We start from the raw sequence: 27423 nt of genomic DNA on the forward strand, positions 1-27423 counted from the left end.
AGATAATGGCTCAAACTCTGGCTCATCCATGTTATTGATCACTTTGCATTCCAAATATATGAAGGTCTTGACAGGTGAAGTTTTACTGGGGTTTTTGGCATGTGGTACTTATAGAGCAAGACAGTTACAGGTGTTAATTTTGATCTGACAGATTGTGACTAATTTTTTTAAGATAGCTGGTTAGGACTGTGGGCAGGTGAGTAAATACACAGATATGCTAAGCTAATAGTGGCAATGTCTTGCCAGTTCACCACCTGCCTTCATACTGAACCTAAAAAAGGTGAGTATTACCGCTGCGGCACCATGCTGCCTACAAGGAACATCAGTGATTGGCCCCAAAGGTTTCTTGGCACCATAGTTGCACTGGATACTATGTATTACCTTTAAAAGTCCCTATGTTTCTACCATGGGCAAGTGCCATAAACTCCTGAGGTCTGCAAAATGAGCTGGCTGAACTGGAAACAGCTGTGCCTGTCCCCAAGGGGAGTACCAGGATCATTTTCCATATTTCAAAAGGCCCAACAGAAACCACACATTTACGCACAATATGATGGCACAGGCTAAAACATACTCGCTTTGAACCAGAATTATGTCGACTCAGTGTGCCATGGTCATGGTCAGAGCACAAGGAAAAGAAGCCCTTGCTGGCAGCTGGGTCTGTCCTTTATTGATAAAAATATAAAGCAAATTAACAAGGCTTCAAAAGTACAGTTTCCTTGTGGTTAAAAGTTGATCTTTAAGATTCCTTCTCTGCAATTCTATGATTCTAACATTCATAAAAATTTATTCATATCAAGAGTAACCCATTCTTAGTGTATCCCTAATACATAATTAACAATAAGAACTAGCTTTTTCTCTTAGCTTCCCGATACTTGTTTTCAACTAATTAAGAGCATATTTATTTATAACGAGGTGCCATATTTCCAAAACAATTAGATGCAATTGTACATTCTCTGAAGATATTAAGGAAAGGTCTGGGTGGATTGGCTCAATAAATAGTTTCTTCAAGTTCTTGCTCTTCTAAAAACTGAGGCAACTAGATGCTTTTTTCCCCCTTTGGTCCTTTTCTTTCAAATAGCAACAGAAAACTTTCAAGTGCCCCCAATGCTGTCACTTGAGTGACATCCCTGGAGCTCCCTGGCCTCAGGGTTTTCATCAATAAAAGCAGGGGCAGGCCCTGGCTGGTTGGCTCAGCGGTAGAGCGTCGGCCTGGCGTGTGGGGGACCCGGGTTCGATTCCTGACCAGGGCACATAGGAGAAGCGCCCATTTGCTTCTCCACCCCCCCCTCCTTCTTCTCTGTCTCTCTCTTACCCTCCCGCAGCCAAGGCTCCATTGGAGCAAAGATGGCCCGGGAGCTGGGGATGGCTCCTTGGCCTCTGCCCCAGGCGCTAGAGTGGCGCTGGTCGCGACAGAGTGACGCCCCGGAGGGGCAGAGCATCGGGCGCATGCGGGAGTCTGTCTGACTGTCTCTCCCCGTTTCCAGCTTCAGAAAAATACAAAAAAAAAAAAAAAGCAGGGGCAGGAAGTCAGCCCCGCTGCAAGACCCATGGCAGAAGCAACTCAGATGATGAAGGGTGAAAAAAATGTTAAACAGTCAATGCATTATTGACTGTAGTTTATTCTCATTTAGATTATTAACAATAGATGATGATTCTAAAGTATGTGGATTTTTAAAAATCAAGTATTTTTAAACACACTAATAGGACAGTTTTCTACAGGAATTCTATAATGCATCCTTTCCTACAAGAAAAAAAAAAAATCTCTTAGAAAATGAATCCTGAATTCCAGCTTTATATTTGGTTGTGATTTTAGAGTCGTTATGTAAGATCTGTTCGTGTAATTATTTTGAGATACATGTAATTTTTTTTTTTTGAATGCTTGCTATGCCAGGAACTAGGCTAAGAAACACCATCAATTATTTCATTTAACCCTCACAAGTAAAGTGAGTTCTGTCATCACCATGACATGAGAAAAATGCTTAAACACTGAGCAGAAACTTGCTCAAACGATGGCCTCTCGAGTGAAGAGAAGAACTAAATCCATCAAGCCGGAATCAGTTCCCTTAGCCACTGAGCACGTCCACAGAGCAGATGTAAACACTGGAGGACCAGCAGGTGACAGCTTGCCATGAGTCAATTTTGAGAAACAGCCCACAGCCTCTCCTTGCATCTTGTTTCGTGGGCTCATGTTGGTCTTCAGACCATACCGTTAGAGACTTTTGTTTCTCCTCCCAGTTACTTTCAAACATTTCGCTCCATGTTCCTCTTCTGTCAACCAACAGATCAATGTTAAATACGCAAGCAGATAATGCAGGCAAAAACAAGCAAACAAGACGAAACAAAACAAAAAAATATATAAAACCTTGTTTCTGAGATGTAATCCAGGAGCTGTACTGGTGCCATGATGACGACTCTATTCACCTGTGTACCGGATAGTCCCACTCTATGGTCGCAAGGGTCCATGCAGCTCTGCACATACAGAACCACCACTTTTCTCCCACACACCTGCTCCTCTGTGTGTTCTCAGCCAAGCTGCATCACCCTTGACCCAGCTGCCCAAGCAGGAAGCCTCTTAACCCTTCTTTCTTCGCTGCTCACAAAATCAAAATGATCCCAATGAATTATACTTAACGACCTCAGCATATCTTCTATCTGTGCATCCTTCCATGACCCCTGCCAGCTGGGCACTCACCTCCTCCCCTAAAACCCTCTTCCGTGAATCCAAGGGCAATTTATCGGTCTCCATGGCACCTGTCTGGAACTTCCCAACTATAGCTCCAAAGTGGTCTTTCAATTGCACAGAAAGGCTGATCATGTTGCCCCTTCAATTTTCCCACCTTCATGATAAATTCCCAACCACCAACTATGCCATATAAAGTCCTTAAGTCCACGGCCTCTCACTCCATTTCCAGCTTCCTCTCTCACCACTTCCCCTAATCTTCCCTGAACCCCAAAACAGACCCCACTCTCTTCAATCTATGTGGAAGCCCTTTCTCCCTTCACTGAGTAAACTCCTACCCATTCCTGAAGCCTCAGGCCCAGCACCACCTCCTCCGTGAAGCCTTCCATCATGCACAGGCAAACTCTGAAACACTGTGAGCACACCCTTCTGTGGCTCAGCTCAGGAATCTCCCCTACCAGCCTCTCCACACAGGGACACATATCCTTCTCCCCAGCAGAACATGGGCACCTTGCCCAGGAGCTGGGGCCTGGCTGTCTCTGTGCCATCACCAACCAGCATAGGCCCTGGCACAAAGGAGAGGCTCAGTAATGTCCACAGATTAAATAAATGAGAATAAAAACAACACACGTGGGAAGGAAACCATTGGCTTTATAATTTACTGAGGGAAAACCAGACTTGGAATCTGATTTGAGCCTATGAAACATTCTATAAAGGGAGAGGTGAGGAGAAGCAAGAAGTATTCTTGGACCAGAGATTTGTACCAGGAGGAGGAGAGAATTAAGTAAGAAGTACTTCCTCCCTGCATGCCTACGTCACACTCTGGGCAAAGGTTGTGAGTCCTCGTCCACTAAAACACAAAGTCCTCGCTCAAGTGGGGATTCCAGAAGGATCAAATCACATCTTAAAATACACACTATGCCTCAGAATATAAATTTCTCAAGCCATAACAATTACATTTCACATACTATTTAGTAGGGATTAGTGGTTGTGGGACTAAAGACTATTAAAAAATACAGCTGACCCTTGAACAACAGGAGGATTAGGGGTGTTGAACCCCCATACATTTGAAAATCCACTTGTAACTTGTGACTCCCCAGAAACTTAACTACATAGTGTAATTCTGGTCACTTCATAGTGACCAGAAGCCTTACAGATAACATGAACAGTTGATTAACACATATTTTGTGTGTTCTATGTCTTATATACTATATTCTTACAACAGAGTAAGCTAGGGTAAAGAAACTGTTACTAAGAAAATCATAAAGAAAATCCATATACAGTATTTATTGAAGAAAGTGCACATATAAGTAGACCCACGCAGTTCAAACAGTTTAAGCCATCTGAAATCAGAATAAATACAGTTCTGAATGTAAAGTCGGAGGTCAACGCAGCTTCCAAACTCCAGGCTTCTTTTCTGAGGTCTTTTATCTTCCAGTGACAGAAGCTGTCATCAATAATAAAGGAGCAATTCAGATGCTGCTTTCCTTAGTCAGCCATCATATGGCTCTCAAAATTTGGGTAGGGCAGCAAGAAGTTCACAGTGAAGTTTAAATAGCAAAGGCATTTCCCATCACTAGAACATTACTCCTCTGGACACACTCTAAAAACTCACTAATAAGTGCCACACGTGTAAGGGAACCACTTTAGAGGACTATCTTGTAGAAATAAAACATTGGCACGCCCTTCATATTCTGAGCAAAAAACTTGCCTATCCAGGTATCACCTTGAAATTTCATCCTAAGTTTCCAAAGTCACAACATCCATGTGCTACTTCTATAGGCCAATTCTAACCATTCACAGAGGTTATGGCCTATAAATTATGTTTCCGTGAACACTGAACTCACAAACATGAGCCTCTGCTCTGGGAAAACTCAGGGTTCAGTGCCTGAGAGCCTGGGGTCCCAACATTTTATCAGCCAATCAGCACATAAATTTGCTTTATGCCTGATTCTGTTTAAAGATACGTCACTTAATATATATTGCTGGTTCCTGAACATTGAGCTGATGGCCAGCAGCACTGAAACTTACTCCTGAACAAGCTTATCTAACACATTTATTTTCTTCATCAAGCACATCCCAGCCTTTCTGCACTTAGGAAAACGAGCCAGCACTTCAGCATGATGCTTGGGGGCTGTCTGAAACAGCAAAACCACAAACAAAAAGCACCAAAAAATGCAAAAAAAAAATGGCACTAAACAGACTACTTGTTTACAGTGTGAGAGCTGAAGTAGGATATGGTGCTCTGCCTTGTTCAGACCTGAGCTGGGAATTTGCAAGTGGGGAAACTCCAACTTTTCACTGCTCTGCTCATGTCCGCAAATGACTACAAAAGCATCATGAGGTCTGTTTGGGGGGGGTGGGGGGGTGGCAAATGCGTTTCAGTGAGTGGATGAATTTGCAAATATAGAATCCATGAATAGCCTGACCAGGCAGTGGCACAGTGGATAGAGCGTCAGACTGGGATGCGGAGGACCTAGGTTCGAGACCCCGAGGTCGCCAGCTTGAGCGCAGGCTCATCTGGTTTGAACAAAAGCTCACCAGCTTGGACCCAAGGTCTCTGGCTTGAGCAAGGAACGTTACTCGGTCTGCTGAAAGACCACAGTCAAGGCACATATAAGAAAGCAATCAATGAACAACTAAGGTGTCACAACAAAAAACTGATGACTGATGCTTCTCATCTCTCTCCGTTCCTGTCTCCGTGTCCCTATCTATCCCTCTCTCTGACTCTGGAAGGAAAGAAAGAAGGGAGGGAGGGAGGGAGGGGAGGGAGAGAGGGAGAGAGAGGGAGAAAGAGGGAGAGAGAGAGAGAGAGAGAAAGAATCCATGAATAATAAGGGCTGACTGTAGCTTATGTTACATTACAACATTACCAAGTCTAAATAAAGTGCTGTAGGAGGCTCCAACAGAACCAAGCCACAGAATGGCTGCTGACTGAGGGAGCTACAGTCCAGCCCTGACACTCACCTTTTGTCTTCCTGAATGTACTCGGGGTACCCACTCCTCCTTGCTATTGAGCCTCAGATGAACCTGTGTGTGGTAGGACAGCACACCACACACTCTGAAGGGGCTCTAACACACCACTCAGAGGGCAAGTGCTCTCTGCTCAAGAACTACCTGATGAAGAGGAAGAAACTAATGGTAGCAGCTATGGATGCAGGCTGAATAAACAACTGGGCATATAACTTAGGAAAAGTTCAAAGAAACACAAGACCATTACAATGTAACTTCTACTCCTGTCTACAGTTTCTCTGAGCTTCCACTTATGATAATACAAAAATAGGTATGGACTAATGCTGAAACTTTTTAAAAAATGTTTTATTTATCAATTTGAGAGAAAGAGGGGAAGGGAAAGAAAGAAATATCAAAGGCCAACCACTGAACCCTCCTATCCCAGGGGTCAGTCCTACCCATCCCCAGACACAAAAAACAGCTGCAACACAACAGAGCTCCACGTGTCATTAGGAGAGGTACTCTCAAGAAAAGTTTACATTCTCCTTTGAATATATTTATCAAACTCTGTAACATCTTTATGTTTTGTTCAAATATATAATGGTAATTGATCATAAGAACTAAATACAGGAATTTTTCATATTTACACCCTTAAAGCCACAGGATATTTAATTTCAACATATAAACATATTTTTTGCCAGGACAAATATAATACCTTAGGATAACATTCTGTGGGAACAGAATATAAATTCAGAGAAAAAAGAGAATGGGGTAGAAATACCAATGGTTAAAGAAAAGTCAATTCAAGAACAATACTGGGTACCCGGTGCACCTGCCTGTCCATTTGGGGAGCTCCTGGAAGACGGGCCTCAGCAGGGCACATGCAGGCCCCAGCCGTCGGTGGTGCCCTTGGGGGCTCCTGGCCAGGTTCCTCAGCCTGGGAGCCAAGGGGCAGGCAGATATCACTAGAGAACCCAATTATCACCTGTCTGTAGAGCCTAAATCACTTAAGACATGCAGTTGTCCCTGTCCACTGTACCCAGTGGTACCTGTAGTCACCTACAACTGTGGCATAGTTCAGGGTGGTCTTCCCTGCCATTGGACTGCACATGCTGCCCAAGGTTATGGTTCACATACATAAAGAGATGGACTCACTGGCATAAATCCCTAAGTGCATTCACAACTTTTTGTTGATTAGTGTAATTGTGCTTAAAAATACTTGCTGTTTTGCAGATGTTACTTATGAGGTACTTTCCCTATTGCAAGAAGTGATGATGAAATTCACTGTTATATTAAGAGTCGTGTTGCCATATTGGGAAGTCACATTAATTAAGTTCAAGTCACACATATAAAGAAAAAAAGGTATAAAGAGTGGTTATTGAAATTTGGAAGCTAGTCCTTCCTAAAAACCCTCTGCCTCCAAGCCCTTTTGCTGTTGACATCTAACTAATAAAATTCGACTTATTCGAGAGTAAAGCTTCCCATAAAATACATTTGTGTAACTAATAAAAAAAAGAAGAAGAGTCTATTCAAATACTTTTTAAATGGAAGATGGTGCATATCAGGTCTCTGTGATATTTAGATTCCACTGGTTATATTTAAAAGAATGATGTAACAGTTTTATTTAAATGTTAATATTTCAAGTAATCTGGAAATTGCATACTTTGCCACACTAAAGTTATGATGAAAAATTTGAGCTATCAGCTCAAAATGGGCAAGAGGTAGATGACTTTATGAAATTATTTTAGGGATGAGATGAGCAAAAGGCAGAGTACAGGCACCTCAAAGGGAAGCCCATTCCTTTAAATAAATGTATCTCCTTTTAATGTATTTATTATTAAGTTCTAGTATAGGATCTTAACATTGTATAAGAGAACCTGGAAATCTGGATTTTCTATGTACAGTTTACCTTTCTCTGATGTGTTGGCTCAGAAAATTTTAAACAGTGTGCAGGCCAAATAAAACACATGCACCAGCCAACATTTTTTCTGCCTTGACTCTGAGCAAAACTATCTTCTGTCAACTTTTCTATACACTTTAAGAAGGATCTTCACAGAACACTTCCTGGTGTGTCAGGCACTATCCTGGGTGCCTAAGAGATGTCACAGAGAGATGACGGAAACACAACACCTACCCTCAAAGAGGATAGCCCAGGGGGTCATCAACCAGCAAAGAACCTTCTGCAATATCACTATTAAATTCAGTGCTAGAGTTAGATCTTGGGTGCAGTGGCCACAGGACCTTGACATGAATGGATAAAGAATAATGGTTTTATTTGCGAAAGCTTGGGACTGAGAGAAGGCAAGACCAGAAGCATCCTGAATAACCGAGACAAGCTGTGACTTCAATGTTGGTGACTCGGCATGGCTACCCTGGGAGGGCTCTTTGGGAGACGGGCCAACGGGGCAGGCAGGAGCAAAGGTCATGGCAGGACGTCCACAGGCAAAGAACACCTGCCTGCAGGGAGACAGAACCCAGTCCCTGTCCTCATTTTCAGTTCCTGTGTTAAAAACAGGCATCTGATGGAAATAAACCATTGAGACAAGATCCAAAATAATCTTAACTGGGCATAAAAGCTCCTATAAAAATTCTTCTTTTAATCACTTCTGGAAGGCAGCTGAAAGGTACACATAACAAAACTTAGCTTGGAAGCAATCATCTTAATCTGTTTCTTTGAAAGATTCATTAAAACTAAGATTATGAAGAGCAGAAGACCAGGGGGGCCCAGCTGAGGGGCACGGTTGAGATAAGACAGAAATAGTTTTAAGATCACAGAAACACAGCTGTGGGTCAAATGAGGAGGTGTTATGTACGCTCAGCTTCTTCCCAGGCCCATAATTCAATTCCTGGGGATGATACTTGAGTTAAAAACATGAAGCTCAGGAACAGCCTGCAGGACACAGTGGGCAGTGCAGAAGAGTACCTGTGTGGCCTTGAACTTCTGAGCCCCGCCAACAATAGCTGCAGAAGAAAAGGATGGGCTGGACCCGGAGAAACCAGCAAAGGCAGCAATGAACTCCACCACTGCTTTGAACTCCAATGAGATTTTAAGAGCTTAAGCTGATTTCAAGAGTCTGCTCAGGTCAGGCCTAGAGCAGAAGTGGAGAAGATAAACAAGAAAGACAGAAATGTCCGCATGGCCCCTTCTCCCCAGGACACTAAAAGAAAGGGCATGTTCTCCAACAAATGGCTGCTGGTTTTCAACAGAGAGCAACAGGGATATGAAGCAGGAGACCCTTAGGGAAATTCTGGATGGGGGACCCAGAATTTGAACACACTGGATAGTAAGCCCTGAACTGAAAAGTCCTCCATAGCACTCATCATAAAAATAACAATTTTGGCAACAATTCCCAAAGTTCTTAATTCCACAGAGGAATGGAGAAGGAGGGGTAAAGAAGAAAGGACAGCAGCAGTGTGAGGAGAGAGTCCCCCTCCTGGCCACACAACACCCTGGGGCTCCAGCACCCGTCTCCACCATCCCCTTCCCAGCAAAAGGTCTCTACAGAATCCACTTTAAGGAGCCCTGGACAAGGGCTACCAAATGCTCACCCACCAAGCCTTCTTCAGTAGGATTTCCCCCAGCATAACAGAACGTCCCTCACTGTGCTAACAGCCACAAGCCCTGCACTCCAGTCCTATTCGGACGGCCCTTGTAAGCCACCCACTTTACGGGCATCTCTCCGCAAGTACACACTGAGGAGGCTGGACCAAATTTAGTTAGCAGACAATCCCTTTAGCCTTCTCACTCCCATATCCCCCCATTCCCCTGGTTCAGCAATTTCAAAACAAATTCGTCTTGCCAAAGACGAATCTCATTCCAGATGCTTCCACTGTGAGCATTATATATCCAGTGAATACTATAGCCATTTTATTTTAAGAGGGAAAGAATCAGAATTCAGGGGAATAGACTAAAATTTGAATCTTATTATTAACACCAAAATGAGGATTAGGCTTAATAGTTAAGAGTGTAATTCCTAGAGCCGGGCTTTATTTTCTCATCTGTTAAGTGGAAATAATAATAATAGCCTACCTTATAGAGCAGTCACTTAGAGCAAATGAGTGAGTACTTGCAAAGCAGTTAGAACAAAATCTAGGCCTGACCTGTGGTGGCGCAGTGGATAAAGCATTGACCTGGAAATGCTGAGGTCGCTGGTTCAAAAAAAAACCCTGGGCTTGCCTGGTCAAGGCACATATGGGAGTTGATGCTTCTAGCTCCTCCTCCTTCTCTCTCTCTGTCTCTCTCTCCTCTCTCTCCCTCTCTGTCTCTCTCCTCTCTAAAAAAAATGAATAAATAAAATAAAATAATTAAAAAAAAACACATTAGCTTTAAAAAAAAAAAATCTGACCAAAAGCACTCTATGTCTAAGTATATAACTGTTCCATTTATCACCAAAAGCAGCTACAAATTAACTCCATCCCAGTCAAACTGGAGGGGCACCATCTGCAAGGGGGAGCTCACCTGGGGCAGTGAAAATACCCAGCCCTGCTTCTCCCAACTCCTGGGTGGCCCACGTGAGGCCCCAACACGGCCTGCTACCTGTCCTGAGCTCTCACCTGTCCCCTCGCCCATGCGCCCCCTACCACACCCACACCAGGGTAGGCCCCCTTCGCTGGGACCACTGTGCCAGCCTTCCAACTCTCTTTGCAGGTTGCCCCAGCACCAAACCCCCTACCCCAGAAACAGAGGTTGTTTCTAACATTGTAGTATTCTAATAGTTTTATCAGCTGGATATTCTAATAGCTATTCAAATACTTCTGCTGTGTGGAATTAATGTCTCCATTTCTGAATTCATGTAGCATTTATCTCTGCTTAGGGAAAGCAGAGAAGTGTCTTCTTTGAGCCTGATTTGAACCCCAACTCTGCTACTTACTAGCTGAATGTCTCAGGTGAGAGAATTAAACTCTGAACCTATCTCACTAAGGTTATGAGGATAAATGGGGATATATGTATATATGTAAAATGCTTGGTTTAGTTTCTCTTTACCTTCCTTCTCTAGTAGAATTTATCAGTTCTCAAATTTTAATATAGTTATTTAAGTTTATAAGTTTCTTCTTACATTGCAAGTTTTTTGTGTTAGGATTTTTGTCTTTCTCTAAGGAACTAGCACAAGGCCTTTATAGTTTTTATATATATTTCTTCTTTTCCAAGTGAGAGGAAGGGAGATAAAGAGACTCCTACATGCGCCCTGACCAGGATCCACCCAGCAACCCCTGCCTGGAGCTGATGCTCTGCCCATCTGGGGCCATGCTCACAACTGAGCTATTTTTAGCACCTGAGGCAGAGGCTCCACAGAACCATCCTCAGTGCCCAGGGCCAATACACTCAAATCAACTAAGCCATAGCTGTGGGAGGGAAAGAGAGAGAGAGGAAAGAAGAAAGGGGAAGAGTGGAGAAGTAGATGGTCGCCTCCCCCGTGTGCCTGGAGTGGGTTCCTGGGATTTCCACACACTGTGTTGCCACTCTACTGCTGAGCCAACCAGCCAGGGCAGATCAATGGAATATTTTTATACTTAGTCTTCATAGTATTTGTAATAATTCCCCACTTTAACCTGTATTCTTGCTAATGACAATAACTGGCCCATAAATGTAGTATAGATACCCAGATGGTTCTGAGGGAAAACTGTATTTTGAGTCTTGAATGATTTTATTCTATCCATTCAAATTTATTTTCTGTTCACTTTTTTCATACATCCTACTACCAGAAACCACTGTGATTGACATTGTGTGGTATATAGAAAGATATGTTCCTATTTCCAGAATCACCCATTGGCACTGTAAGAACATTTTAACAGGCTTCATAAATTTAACCAACTGGGTGTTTTGTTTTTCTTTTTAAAAAACACTTGAAAATCATCATCCTGAAAAGGAATATTTTATTCATGACGGGAAAATGTTTAGTATTCAAAATGGAATGAAAAAGAAAAAAATAAAAAAGGTCAGCATGAATTTCCAAAGGCATCTGGAAAACTGGCAAAAGAATTAAGGCTGCAGAAAGCAACTGGTGATCCCAGCTGGGATGAAATTTCCTTCATGTGCAAACCCTGAATAGAAAATAAGTTTCTAAGATTGATTGCATGATGTTTTCTTTATGCACAATACCACCTCTAAAACTGCTTTAGGAATTCCCAGAGACAATCCTCTGGAAAGTTCATTTACATAGTGATTCTGATTTAATAAGGGGGTAAGGGAGGACACCTACTACTTGTCACCAGGGCTCCAAACAGGCTTTAAGTTAAAGTAGTTCATTTTGCCTTGAGAATAGCAAGAATCCGGGTGGAAGTCTGATTTAAAACAGACTTAGAATCTTCTCGTATACCCCACCCCCTTGTTCAAAAGAGTGAGATGCCACCTGTCAGAGTTAATGTCCCCTTGTGCCCCATGCGGGTGCATGCCATGGCTAACCCTAAAATGACTTACAAGAAGAGTGGCCTTCTCACGGGACTCCTAGAGATCTGCTACGGTGAGTATGCTGATTTCACCCCCTCCCTTGAACTCAATCAACACATAAAGGTGTTAAAAACATCAGAAAACCACAACATGGCGATCCAAAGCCATGGATTTTGTGACCACTTTGTCGTCAGCCTCTTCCCGGAGAAGGAAAGAGATGTAGACAGATAACAGTTGACAAGGACTCCAAGATCAAGAAAAACGGTTTCCTTTTTTAAAGAAACTTTCAAACTCGTGGCCATTAACACACACTGAAAATAACTGGATGATCGCCAACCAGGAAAGGGCACGTTACTAAAACTGGCCCTCCAGCCTCTGAGAAGCTCAGCAGAATTATGCTTGCTGTGAGGAGAGGAGAAGGAAGGTCTGGTTACTGTGCCAATGTGCTAGGAGGCACAATAACTAGGTCACGTTCCCACTTGGGCTTGGATAAAACCACTCAGCTGCTCCAGGCCAGCCTCTGGGTGGAGCTGTTCAAAGCCTAGTCTGCCTCTTGTGGTCAGTGTCTCTCCATGAGGCCTGAGGAAGGCACCTCTGGCCACACACCTCTAAGAGGAGCAGGGTCCGGACACTTCCAGAGTCCTTGATATCCTAAGGAGCGTGTCCCAAGTGCCATGGGCAGAGCACAGCCCTAGGTCTAAGCTCATACCCAAGGCATCCACAGCACATGAAAAGTACACATGAATGACACACACATATATGTGACAGTCAGTGTCCCCCACCAAAACCCCTCAGCTCCCTTTACCCCCACACACTGTGTGACACAATTCTTCCCACTGGAGCTGATACAATGAATAATGATGAATGAATCCCTTCTCTAAACAGGTAATCTTGCCTCCTCGTCCAGGTCCTGCAGAATGAAATCTTGTGGACTGGAAGCACCTTCCATGAAGTATGGTTGTGTCTCCAGCAGCCCCCTGGGGTGTACGTCATGCAAACTTAATGAAAAGTTCCTCTCAATTCAACCTGTAAGCCTTGCCTTGATCCAAGACTCATAAAGCATTTTCCATCAATAAGACTTTTGGAACAGTTCACAAAGATGACGTCAGAGTAATGGCGGGGTAGGAAGCGATACCGATAAATCTCCCCCAAAACTCAACAAGATCTTCAACCAGAAACAGAAAAACCTATCCTTGGAGCCTCCAGATGCTTCGCAATACACCCGAAGGTATGGTCGAGCGAAAAATTGGCTAAATATATAACCAAACCCCGAAGAAAATAGGGAGTAAGAAATGCTCCGCCTTCCTCACTAACCTAAACAGGGTGGTTTTCTCTGGGAACTGTGAATATAGAAACTGAGGCGGGCAAAGGGGGTGAATGGATCCAGGCCGGGCACAAACGGCCGAACCAGGCTCTTGGCACGGAGATCCAAGCCAAGGAAAAACTGTTCCTGTGGCAACCTGGGCAATACAAGCTAACACTCACGCCAAACCCAGACAAAAAAGACAAGTGGGGCAGCCATTTTACCCGATCTCCTGGTCGGCGCACGCAGATAACAAAAGATTCCTCCGAGTGCCTCAGCAGTGCGCGCCCGTGTTATTGCACAGAGGGGCAGAGTCAGGGGCCTTTGTGTGGGCCAAAGCGGAATCTCGGGCCATCCCAGCACCTTGCAAAAGCCACACATAAGGACGGAGCAAGAGCCAATTCCAACGCTGGAACTTTTCCATGCAGTTGGGGGTTTCACTCAGAGTGTGAGACAGCCGGCCAGATATCCTGGTATGCACGCGCAGATAGTGAGCGAGAGTTTCCTCCAAGCGCCACGGGAGTGGGAACCCGCCTGTGTTACCGGACAGAGTGGCAGAGCCAGAGGCCTTTGAGTGGGCGGAAAGCCCGCCTGATTATGCTAGCAGCTCTGACTGACTGAGCCTTACCCAGAATCCTGTGCTGAGTGGAAATAGAGTGGGGAGTTGCCAGCTCTTTGAGCCTCTTACTATCCAGGCAGAGGCAGCAGCAACCCCATAGCTGGATTATCAGGCTACTAATTGAGGAAGGAAAGACTAGGAGAAAGGCTCCAGGAACACGGACTCTCTCACTGTCGGAGCCTATAAATGCTAATGAGACTCAACTGCCAACGAGACTAAAGCACAATACATGACATTGCCATAGAGACTTATCAACTGCAAACCTCTACCTGAGCGTGCCAAAGGGACAGAACCCGGGGTACAGAGTCACCGACCAGGAAGAGGGAGAGAAAAGAAAAAGCAAGAAGATAACCTCTCAAAATCAAGAATAATCTGCAGACTTTATAACCTATCCCATTTTATTATATTTGTTCGTTTGTTTCTCTTTATCTTCATTCTTGATATTTTTTTTCCTCCTCCCATTTGGCCGATTAACTCTCTGCCGGTCTTACTCTCTCCTCTCCTTAAACTACACTACCCATAAGTGTTACATCTCCCATTATATTTTCTTTCCTCTTCCTTTCTCTCTATGAGGGTTGCACTCCAAAACCCTTAACTCTCTCTCTCTCTCTCTCTCGCTCTCTCTCTCTCCTCTTTTTTCTTTTTTCTTCTTTTAGTGGTTCCCTCTTTTTTTCTCTCTCTCTCTTTCTTTTCTCCCTCAATATTAATATCTTCCTTGCTTCTTTATATCTCCTCTCATTCAAACCTCAATAACAAACAAATGATCTTATCTGGGACTCAAACTTATGTTTGTGGCATTTTGGGGGGTTTTTACTTCACCTTTTTAACTCACTAGCAGTGCTCCCATCCCTGGATCTCCATTTTATCTAGTTCTTGTTCGACTAAATACAATAGTAATTTTTTAATTTGTCCCCCCATTTTTCTGCTTCCCTCTTATTCCTTTCATCATAACTCTTAGTCAACCAACACCTAAAAGCAAATCATTTTATTCTTGACCCAAATTTTTTCCTTATTTGCTTTTTGTGGATCCATACCCCCTTCTTTTTTCTTTCTTTCTTTTTTTTTTTTTTGACCCTTTATTACTTTTCCCCAATTCAGGCCCTCCATTACAGGCATTGTTTGTTATAATTCACAGTTCACCACAAGATTTTCTCAAAAAAAGAGGGGAGAGGAGAGGAGAGGAGAGGAAAAAAGGAGGGGGGGAATAATTTCCTTTCTTTAAAATTTTTATTTTATTTTATTTTTCTTTATTTCATTATTAATTTTTTTTTAAAAAACCAACTCTTTTCCATTTTTTATTTTTTAACTTTTTATTCTTTATTAAATCTCATTAATACTATCAACAAAACCACCCTCAGATGCCATTAAGGAAGAGAAAATCGAATATCATGGATACAAAAGAAAGAGAGGTAACACAGATAGATGAGGGAAAATCTATGGAGAAAAAATTTAATATATTGGAAACCTTGGAGCTAAATGACAGAGAATTCAAGATAGAAATCCTAAAAATCCTCCGAGATATACAAGAAAACACAGAAAGGCAATTTAGGGAGCTCAGAAAACAACTCAATGAACACAAAGAATATATGTCCAAGGAAATTGAAACTATAAAAACAAATCAAACAGAGATGAAAAACTCAATTCACGAGCTGAAAAACAAAGTAACAAGCTTAGCTAATAGAACAGGTCAGATAGAAGAGAGGATTAGTGAAATAGAAGACAAGCAACTTGAGGAACAACAGAGAGAAGAAGAAAGAGACTCAAAAATTAAAAAAATGAGATAGCCCTACAAGAATTATCTGACTCCATCAAAAAGAATAACATAAGAATAATAGGTATATCAGAGGGAGAAGAGAGAGAAAATGGAATGGAGAACATACTCAAACAAATAATAGATGAGAACTTCCCAAGCCTGTGGAAAGAACTAAAGCCTCAAGTTCAAGAAGCAAACAGAACTCCGAGTTTTCTTAACCCCAACAAACCTACTCCAAGGCATATCATAATGAAATTGACACAAACCAACAGCAAAGAAAAAATTCTCAAGGCAGCCAAGGAAAAGAAGAATACAACATATAAAGGAAGGCCCACTAGATTATCATCAGATTTCTCAGCAGAAACTCTACAAGCTAGAAGAGAGTGGACCCCAATATTTAAAGTCCTGAAAGAGAGGAACTTTCAGCCATGAATACTATACCATCAAAGCTATCCTTCAAATATGAAGGAGAAATAAAAACATTCACAGATACAGAAAAGATGAGAGAATTTATCAGCAGAAAACCCCCACTCCAGGAATTACTAAAGGGGGTTCTCCAATCAGATACAAAGAACAAAAAAAAACAGAGCCACAAGTAAAAGCTCCAAGAAGAACACAATAAAACCAAATTTAAACTGTGACAACAACAAAAAGAAAGGGGGGGAAAAGATGGAGATTAACAGTAGCAAAGGACGATGGAGTGCAAAAGTACTCACAAAATAGTTCGCTACAATGAACAGGGTAGGAACCCTTTTCATTACTTAAAGGTAACCACCATTAAAAAAACTACCACAGAAGCACATGAGATAAAAAAGATAGCAACAGAGGAAAGATGTATGGAATACAACCAAATAAAAACAAAAGATAGAAAAATGAAAGAGAAGGATCAAACAAGACACAAAACTAACAGAAAGCAAGATATAAAATGGGAATAGGGAACTCACAAGTGTCAATAATTAAACGAAATGTAAACGGATTAAACTCACCAATAAAAAGGCACAGAGTAGCAGAATGGATTAAAAAAGAAAATCCAACTGTATACTGCCTATAGGAAACTCATCTAAGTAACAAGGATAGAAACAAATTCAAAGTGAAAGGCTAGAAAACAATACTCCAAGCAAATAACATCCAAAAAAAAGCAGGCGTAGCAATACTCATATCTGATAATGCTGACTACAAGACAGCAAAAATACTCAGAGACAAAAATGGCCATTTCATAATGGCTAAGGGAACACTGAATCAAGAAGACATAACAATTCTTAATATATATGCACCAAACCAAGGAGCACCAAAATATATAAGACAGCTACTTATTGACCTTAAAACAAAAACTGACAAAAATACAATCATACTTGGAGACCTCAATACACCGCTGACGGCTCTAGATCGGTCATCCAAACAGAGAATCAACAAAGACATAGTGGCCTTAAACAAAACACTAGAGCACCTAGATATGATAGACATCTACAGGACATTTCATCCCAAAGTGACTGAGTATACATTTTTCTCCAGTGTACATGGATCATTCTCAAGAATTGACCATATGTTGGGCCACAAAAACAACATCAGCAAATTCAGAAAAATCGAAGTTGTACCAAGCATATTTTCTGATCATAAAGCCTTGAAACTAGAATTCAACTGCAAAAAAGAGGGAAAAAATCCCACAAAAATGTGGAAACTAAACAACATACTTTTAAAAAATGAATGGGTCAAAGAAGAAATAAGTGCAGAGATCAAAAGATATATACAGACTAATGAAAATGACAATACGACATATCAGAATCTATGGGATGCAGCAAAAGCAGTGATAAGAGGGAAGTTCATATCACTTCAGGCCTATATTAACAAACAAGAGAGAGCCCAAGTGAACCACTTAACTTCACACCTTAAGGAAATAGAAAAAGAACAAAGACAACCCAAAACCAGCCGAAAAAAGGAGATAATAAAAATCAGAGCAGAAATAAATGAATTAGAGAACAGAAAAACTATAGAAAAAATTAATAGAACAAGGAGCTGGTTCTTTGAAAAGATCAACAAAATTGACAAACCCTTGGCAAGACTTACCAAGGAAAAAAGAGAAGGAACTCATATAAACAAAATCCAAAATGAAAGAGGAGAAATCACCACGGACACCGTAGATATACAAAGAATTATTGTAGAATACTATGAAAAACTTTATGCCACTAAATTCAACAACGTAGAAGAAATGGATAAATTCCTAGAACAATACAACCTTCCTAGACTGAGTCAAAAAGAAGCAGAAAGCCTAAACAGACCTATCAGTAGAGAAGAAATAGAAAAAACCATTAAAAACCTCCCCAAAAATAAAAGCCACATGCAAAAGAATGAAACTGGACTACAGTCTCTCCCCCTGTACAAAAATTAACTCAAAATGGATCAAAGATCTAAACATAAGACCTGAAACAATTAAGTACATAGAAGAAGACATAGGTACTCAACTCATGGACCTGGGTTTTAAAGAGCATTTTATGAACTTGACTCCAATGGCAAGAGAAGTGAAGGCAAAAATTAATGAATGGGACTACATCAGACTAAGAAGTTTTTGCTCAGCAAGAGAAACTGACAACAAAATAAACAGAAAGCCAACTAAATGGGAAATGATATTTTCAAACAACAGCTCAGATAACGGCCTAATATCCAAAATATACAAAGAACTCATAAAACTCAACAACAAACAAACAATCCAATAAAAAAATGGGAAGAGGACATGAACAGACACTTCTCCCAGGAAGAGATACAAATGGCCAACAGATATATGAAAAGATGCTCATCTTCATTAGTTATTAGAGAAATGCAAATCAAAACTGCAATGAGATACCACCTCACACCTGTTCGATTAGCTATTATTAACAAGACAGGTAATAGCAAATGTTGGAGAGACTGTGGAGAAAAAGGAACCCTCATTCACTGTTGGTGGGAATGTAAAGTAGTACAACCATTATGGAAGAAAGTATAGTGGGTCCTCAAAAAACTGAAAATAGAACTACCATATAACCCAGCAATCCCTCTACTGGGTATATACCCCCAAAACTCAGAAACATTGATATGTAAAGACACATGCAGCCCCATGTTTATTGCAGCATTGTTCACAGTGGCCAAGACATGGAAACAACCAAAAAGCCCTTCAATGGAAGACTGGATAAAGAAGATGTGGCACATATACACTATGGAATACTACTCAGCCATAAGAAATGATGACATCAGATCATTTACAACAAAATGGTGGGATCTTGATAACATTATAAGGAGTGAAATAAGTAAATCAGAAAAAAACAAGAACTGCATTATTCCATACGTAGGTGGGACATAAAAACGAGACTAAGAGACATTGACAAGAGTGTGGTGGTTACGGGGGGGTGGGGGGGATAAGGGGGAGGGGCACAAAGAAAACTAGATAGAAGGTGACAGAGGACAATCTGACTCTGGGTGATGGGTATGCAACATAATTGAACGACAAGATAACCTGGACTTGTTATCTTTGAATATATGTATCCTGATTTATTGATGTCGCCCCATTAAAAAAATAAAATAAAATAAAAGACTTTTGGAACAGCCGCTACATGACTCCGGATCATGGTCGCACACTCACATTCATGCTATAGCGCATGATTTTGGGGGGTATGATGTTTCCCTTTTTAAAGAAGACAAACCTCCACATTGGCAGAGTTTTTCTGAAACACTCATTAGTCAACAGAGCCAAATATCAACAATACAACGATTGAAATTTCTTCTGAGAGCCAAATTTTTTAAACTTAAACTATATAGGTAGATACATTCCTTATCGAGGTAGCGCCCACACGTGGTATTCTGTGGAAGAGCCACACTCAAGGGGCCAAAGAGCTGCGCGTGGCTCGCGAGCCACAGTTTGCGGACCTGCTTATGAGCCCTCAGAAGCCTCACAAGTGTACATTTTTCACAATGTATTAATTTAAGAGGCACATTGGATGAGATGCACTTAAACCTCTGCAATTAGCAGATTGGTAACTCTTCCTGTGTTTCTGAGCAGCACACAGCAAGACACAAACACTGAGACAGGACAGAAACATCTCCTGGAGAAAGAAGGTACACCAGATTATTTCAGGGCTTCTTCTCTTCTGCTTGCAACTAGCTTTACTTGACACAATTTATTTGCAGACAGAGGACCTAGTAGCAGGAGATTGGGGAAAAAGCTGAATGTGAGAAAACCTGTAAGGTTCCAGGCTGACTCAGGTAAAATTCTACAATGGTAAGGGCTTCGAAGTCTCCTCCTCCCAAAGCAGAGGGATAAATAGCCCAGTGCTCCCAAACAGTCTCCCAAAATATCAGAGAAAGAGCCACTGACACAGACATCACTCAAGAATGGACATCTCTGGGGAATGCCTGCTCCAGGAATCGCCACAAGCCACACACAGAGCACCAGCCGCACACGAGAGGCTGAGCGGCAGATGCCTCCGGCCAGGAGGGAAGCTCGGGGAAGAAACACTGCGGTTCCCTCTCCCACGGGAGGCTCCATTTCTTCACTCACTCATGAAAGCAAAAGAGGGAGAGGCAGGTGTAAAAGAAAGATGCTTTTACTTCCTAAAAGGACTATTTCAGAACTTACATTCCAACAGACAGAGCTAGCACTTATTGAGCAAGGATTATGACTTGGTTAAAATACATACATACATTTAGTAAGAGCATACAATATCTATATATTGTATTTATTTCAAGCTCTCAATAAAAGTTAGCTACTACAATATGTATATAGCATGTGTTTGTGTGTGTCATTCTGAGAATAGTAATAATTGGAAAATGAAATATGTGAAGGTAAGGTTATTTTCTTAGCTGCTTCTCATTTTATTAAAGTAATAAAGCAGTCTATTATATGTAAGTTGTACATAAAAATTTTTTTTTCTGATAATGAATCCATAATTAGCATAGAAAAATCTAAGAAATACAGCAAGGCAAGAAGGAGAAAATGAAAGCTATCTGTCATTTTAGCACCCAGAGATGGCTGCTACCACTACAATTGACATACATGCTTCTGGCCCTCTCCTTTTGCCTTTAACTACAAATGTTCTTCCACAAAATTGAGGTCATGTTATTGCATAACTTATTTTTCACATTAAACATTATATTAAATGTATCCATGCCTTTAAACAATATTCTTCATCATGAGTTAAAGTCGGCAGAGTGTCACATTCTATAGATGTGGCATAGGTTATCAAATGTGTATTAGTAAATGAGTTGTTTCCAACTGTCAATTACTATAGGAAATACTAGTGCATAAATATATTTTTTCATTAAAGCCTTATTAAGCAATAACTGCCTAAGTTAAAATGTACAAGTTAGTGTTTTTAGTATATTCATAGAATTGTACAGTCATTATCACAGTTTTGGGACATTTTCATTAGCCCTCAGAAAATGCCCCCTTCCCCTTTAGACGTGATTCTGGAAGATATTTTCCCACAAGCCCTCCCACATTTAGTCTTTCGCAACCATTAATCTGCTTCCTGCCTCTATAAATTTGTCTGTTCTAGACATCTGACGTAAACAGAATCATATAACAAGTAGTTCTGTGTGACTGGCTTTTTTCATTTAAACTACTGTTTTCAAGGTTCACCTATATTGTAGCATATTTCAGGACTTTGTCCTTTTTATAGCCAAATATTACACCATTGTGTGGATATACTGCATTTTGTTTATCTGGTCATCAGCTGATGAACATTTAGGTTAATTTAGTGAGTGTGAAGTAATATCCCATTAGGGTTTTGATTTGTGTTACTCTGAGGGCTGCTGATGTTGAGAACCTTTTCAGGTGCTTACATTTGTATATCTTCTTGGGAGAAATGTCTATTCAGATCCCTTGTCCATTTTTAATTGAGTTGACTTTTAATTATTGAGCTGTAAGCATTTTATTTTAGAAAGAAGTCTCTTATCAGATTCGAAAAACAATTTTCCCATCCTGCAAGTTGTCTTTTCACTGTCTTGATGGTAGCCTTTGAAGCACAAAAGGTTTTAGATATATAACTGGTTCTTGTACATTGATATTGCATCCTACAGCCTTGATAAACTCATATATTAATTATAATAGATTTTTAGTGGATTCCTTAACATTCTTTCTCTACAAAATAAAGTCATCTGCAAATGGAGACAGTTCTACTTTTTACTTTTTACTTTCCTGGATGCCTTTTATTTCTTTTTCTTGCCAAGTAGCCCTGGCTAGTGCCTTCAGTAATATGTGGAATAAAAGTGAAGGGAGCAGGCATTCTTGTCTTGTTCTTATCCCAGGAGAAAGCATTCATTCTTTTAGCATTCAGTCTGATGGCAGCTCTGGGAGTAGAATTCTTAAATTATTATTATTATTATTATGTGTTGTTGTTGTGTTATTTTGGTCCTTTTCCACTCTATCCCTTCACCAGAATTGGGCACCTGAAACCTGTATAATTATGTTAACCAGTGCCACTCCAATAAAATTCAATTAAAACAAAAAAATATTTGTTGTGGGGTGATTTAAAAGGCTATATCAGTTTATGCCCATTCATAAGAAATCCTAAATATGTCCATTTCCCAATTTGCAACTCTCTCAATATTTATATCTCCAACAGAATTTCAGCATTCTTTGTACTTGTACTAGGTAGGAAAGGGACAGTGACAGGTTAAAGAAAATCTCAAGTAATTCTGACCTTCAAGAAGACTTGAAGTGAACAGATTCAAGGAAATCAAATGCCCATGTAAAATAAATACCTGCTCACATAAAGCCTAAACAGTGGGCATTACGTTAAAGCCAATTTGACATTTTCAGGGAATTTAGCCTCTCAATTCACTGCTGAGGGGAAGACTGAATTCTGAGCATGTTCTGAAATTCTGTGCCGATCTTCCTTCTTGACTAAGCCCCGAGTTTTCATTCCACTGCTCACCCAAAATAATTCTATGGTTCTTTACAATACCGAAAAGGAAAAAAAACCTGGCAAGATCTATTCTAATTGTATTTAAATCTGTAAACCCTAAAACAAAGAGGGATTTGACAGTTACTTGATTTGATTATTTAGTCAAAGCAGATACTTCAGATCAAAACCTACATCCTAAAACCTGGATTATCAGTTTGACTCCTACACAAATTATATTAGAGCAACATCTCAGTTAGCCAGGATACACATAAAGAGGGATGAAAGAAACCATCTGAACTTTAAAAACACCTGCCTTCAAATCTCAGATCTTTCTATTCCTAGCTGTATATCCTTGGGCAAGTCACTTATCCTCTCTGTGCCAGCTGAGTGTATATAACTCCTACCTTGCAAGGATGTTATAAAGGTTGCATCACATAAAGTGCCTGGAACATAGTAAGTACAATTATTACCAGCAGTAGTATTTCCTAACTAAATTATTCAGAAAATGGATTGGTATGGTCCATTACAGTTTCTAGGTTTCAAAACTGTGTAGCAGAAACGCCTTCTAAACAATTCTAGTCTTCTTTGTATCTCTCTATTATGGTAGACAGTTAAGCTTCCATTTCATTTCTAAGTGCTTTGTGTGTAAGATTATATAAATTACAAAAAGCTATGTTAGGCTCATCCACAGGTAGCTTATAATCAGGTATAAAGGGACATAATACACATCGTAAAGATTTTATATGCATTATTATTACACAGTGTTATAGAGATAGAAGGTGCAGGAGATTGAGCAGACTGCACAATGAGTAACTTGATGCACAATCTAAAACATGGTTTTCATTACTGAATTCCAAACATGAGCTTATACAACTGTTGTTTGCCTGCTTTCCTTGAAAGGGTAGCATAGGGGAAAAGCCAAAGAACTGAACATTTTACTCTGACCTCATACCCCCATGTCCCCTGACAGGCCATGCCTACACACTGAGCACCAATTAGCAATGACACCGCCAAGCCCATCTCTCCCACTTCACAAGCTCCTGACGCATGCTAACTGGCATGTCCGGAACTGTCTGATGAACACGCTAATGAGGACTGACCAGCTCTGCCTAGGTGATCGGGCTGCTTCTGTGCTGTGAGCACATTCACAGTCTTCAGAAAATGCCAACTGTGATGTTAATCCATGCTGAGAGGCTTGCTCTGTGTACTTGGGCAAGCTTGGGAATGAGTGTCATCAAGACCATGTATTTCCCTCGCTAGGTACCACTGTTTATATCTGACAAAAGTTCCTGTCTTCCAAGTGTTAGCACCACTTGGCAAACTGGAAAAAAAAGAGGGTGCAGAGCTCCCTTTGTAACAGTTACTAAAGCACCAAACCCAGACCCTCAACTTGTACTCATTCCACAGTCACAGCCTGGACACTGCCATGGTCCAGGTGCCAGACGTAGTCTGTCTTCCACAGACTTTCTGGAAGACAATACAAAGTTTAATTAAACCAGCATCAAATGCCTCACATATGCCTCTAGCTTATACATACAAACACAGATACACACACACACACACACACACCAGGCTGTCTCATAACTACAATAGCAATGTCAGCCACAGAAAATCATGCATCAACAACTAAAAATCATCAAGCAATGACCAAAAAAAAAATCCCACAATAACATGGCAGAGAGGCATTCCTTTTACACATGGGTCTGTAAATTAAAGAGGCTGTGGCTCCATCCTCAGTGAAGGCACAGACAAGAATCAGCCAATGAAAGCATAAATAAATAGAACAACAAATTGATGTTGCTCTCTCTTTCTCTCTCTCTTTAAAAATCGTTAAATATAAAAATTTTTTAAAAAGAAAGCACTCCCTCAGGCAGGAGAGCCAGGCCCCTGGCACTGAGGGGCTAAGGCCACATGGCAAGAATGGTCACTCCACAATCAGCTGGGCTTACTCAGGTCGCCGCAGCTTGTGACAATAAGAGCTGATGCTGATTGAGCACTTACCTGGACGCAGGCACTGTGCTAACAGCTTCCCACATGTTAGTTCATTTCATTCCCACACAGCCTGAAACAGGTGCTCTCAACCACTACATTCCCCGGCCGCCCTGAGATGCCAATAAAGAATCAGTAGGAGGACAAGAAGAAGAAGGAGAAAGTCATTTTCATTCATTTCAAAGGAGCACCCATGAAGAAGATCAGCATTTGGACCCTGGCGCTAATGGGAAGAGCCTTGCACACAGAACCACTGGGAGCCTGCACTGAATTTGCCGCCCGCGGCTGTGCGGCCTGTTTTCTCAACCTGACCAAAGAACAAAATGTTCACAAGCCCCCTCTCCAGAGTCAACATTCTGAAGCCTGAGAACCCAACATGTCCTGACATCTGCTCAAGGCCACGTGAGGCCTGTATGACACAAACCCTGCGCTTGGCCTGGTTACTAGAGGAACACAATATAAGACATCTTTAACCATACAGTGCTGTTTTTCTAGCACTCCTCCCTCCTGTTTGAGATAGCTCTTGGCTTCACGTTTTCATGCCACTTGCCCGAGCCAAGCTGTGAGCGCACCAGGAGAGGGCTCACTTCAATGCTGCCCCTCCTGCCGCACCTGCTCCATTATCAGTGCTCCGTGTATGTACAAAACTGACCTTCTTTCACCATTGTTTTGGAGGCACAGCCAGTTCTTTTCACTGCCAAGTCTAAAGGAAAAAGGAAGGCTTTCAACTAAATCCAAATGAAACAAATTCACACACTGTATTAGCTATTTCACATAGGTACATACTTTTGTTTTCATCTGAACCTCGAACCATTTGTTTTAACCCAAAAGATATGAGCAAATGACCCCCTAGCCATTCTATCATTACTGAATACGTGAGCCTTCAATTAGTTGGTAAGTGCTCTTTAAAAATATGTTGATTTGAGTGCATCGTGATGAAATTAATCATCCTTTATGTTAGGGTGGCATGAAAAGCAGAGCACCAGTACACTATTCGCTTCATCAAAAAGAAAGGATTTGGGGGCCTACTTTCTGTTGTCAAATTGAAGAGATATTGCATAAAATAGGCTACAAGTGTGACTGAAACCTTGCAGCACTCCCAACCTTGACCTCATATCTGAAATCATGTATTTGCTCAATTGGAAACTTAAATAGTATCTATCGCAAGATACTCCTCTGGAGACAGGCCAATGGAAAAACGGGCTTCCCTGGATGCAAAGCCAGACCTGCCCTCATCGTCCTTCCTACCCCTTCTTCACTCTCACCACCCAGGCCAGACACTCACCTGTTTCTTCTCACTTATACCCCTCTCCCATCAGTCCTTGCAACCAGAGCCTTAAGACACTACGGGTATATAACCTAGGAACTGTGGCATCGGGGAAGAAAACACATGAACAAATGCGTCCCTTTTTCCAGGTCTGTCCAACATGCAGCCAATAGCCTGAAAGGGCCCCTTCTACTTGCTCCCTGGGGAGAAATGTGGTTCTGACTTGCCCTTTTGTATCCATAGGGCCTGTGACATAATACTGGGTGTGTGTGTGTGTGTGTGTGTGTGTTGAACTGCATTCTTCCCTCTTTCCAATCTGACACACAAAATATTATTTCTACCTACCCTTTATCAGTTACCAGGATACTTGGCAATGCCTACTCCTCCATATGCAAGGACAGTATCTCTAAATAACACCCCTTTTTTTTTTTCTGTTTTTAAAAATATTTTTTTTATAATAAATTTTTATTAATGGTAATGGGATGACATTAATAAATCAGGGTACATATATTCAAAGAAAACATGTCTAGGTTATTTTGTCATTAAATTATGTTGCAAACCCCTCGCCCAAAGTCAGATTATCCTCCGTCACCCTCTATCTAGTTCTCTGTGCCCCTCCCCCTCCCCCTAACTCTCTCCCTCCCTCCCTCCTATGTCCTCCCTCCCCCCCACCCTTGGTAACCACCACACTCTTGTCCATGTCTCTTAGTCTCATTTTTATGTTCCACCAATGTATGGAATCATGTAGTTCTTGTTTTTTTCTGATTTACTTATTTCACTTCTTATAATGTTAGCAAGATCCCACCATTTTGCTGTAAATGATCTGATGTCATCATTTCTTATGGCTGAGTAGTATTCCATAGTGTATATGTGCCACATCTTCTTTATCCAGTCTTCTATTGAAGGGCTTTTTGGTTGTTTCCATGTCCTGGCCACTGTGAACAGTGCTGCAATGAACATGGGGCTACATGTGTCTTCAAGTATCAATGTTTCTGAGGTTTTGGGGTATATACCCAGTAGAGGGATTGCTGGGTCATAAGGTAGTTCTATTTGCAGTTTTTTGAGGAACCACCATACTTTCCTCCATAATGGTTGTACTACTTTACAGTCCCACCAACAGTGAATGAGGGTTCCCTTTTCTCCACAGCCTCTCCAACATTTGCTATTACCCGTCTCGTTGATAATAGCCAATCTAACAGGAGAATAACACCCCTTTTTTAAAGTTCTCCTAAAGGATTTACACTAATTCATCCACTTTATGACACGGTTTTTTAAAGGCATCTAGCTGGTTATTAGAGGAATCACACTGGGCAAAAACTTCCCCAAAATGAAGTGATTTCAGCTAACATTTATTGAGCACTCAATATACATACTGTGTTATTAAGCAAAATAATAAGAATAACTTACCCGATGCATCTGACCAAAACCTAATAGCTCTCCTATACCATGTGTACCATTATTACCCCCATTTTATGAATTAAAATTAGAGGCCCACATTATGCAGACATAAAACTGGTGAGACAGAAAGCTGGAACTCAGGCCTGGGTACTGCTTTACCCCCATCCACAGACCACCCCCATCTTAATAAGATCCACTGTAA

General features: G+C 41.3%; 1 protein-coding gene across 3 annotated transcripts in view; it reads right to left on the bottom strand.

The window, feature by feature from the left end:
• CAMK1D (calcium/calmodulin dependent protein kinase ID) overlaps window positions 1-27423 on the bottom strand; it is a 537115-nt gene that overhangs the window by 480929 nt on the left and 28763 nt on the right. The window contains exon 1 of one of the 3 annotated variants that reach the window (XM_066278886.1): window positions 24569-24783. The exons of the other annotated variants lie outside the window; for them this stretch is intronic. Within the exon in view, the coding sequence (XP_066134983.1) occupies window positions 24569-24603 (35 nt within the window). The 5' untranslated portion in view covers window positions 24604-24783. Of the gene's footprint in view, window positions 1-24568; window positions 24784-27423 lie in introns of those variants that run through there. 3 annotated transcript variants of the gene reach the window in all.

Source organism: Saccopteryx bilineata, chromosome 5 (genome assembly GCF_036850765.1).
Source record: "Saccopteryx bilineata isolate mSacBil1 chromosome 5, mSacBil1_pri_phased_curated, whole genome shotgun sequence".
NCBI lineage: Eukaryota > Metazoa > Chordata > Mammalia > Chiroptera > Emballonuridae > Saccopteryx > Saccopteryx bilineata.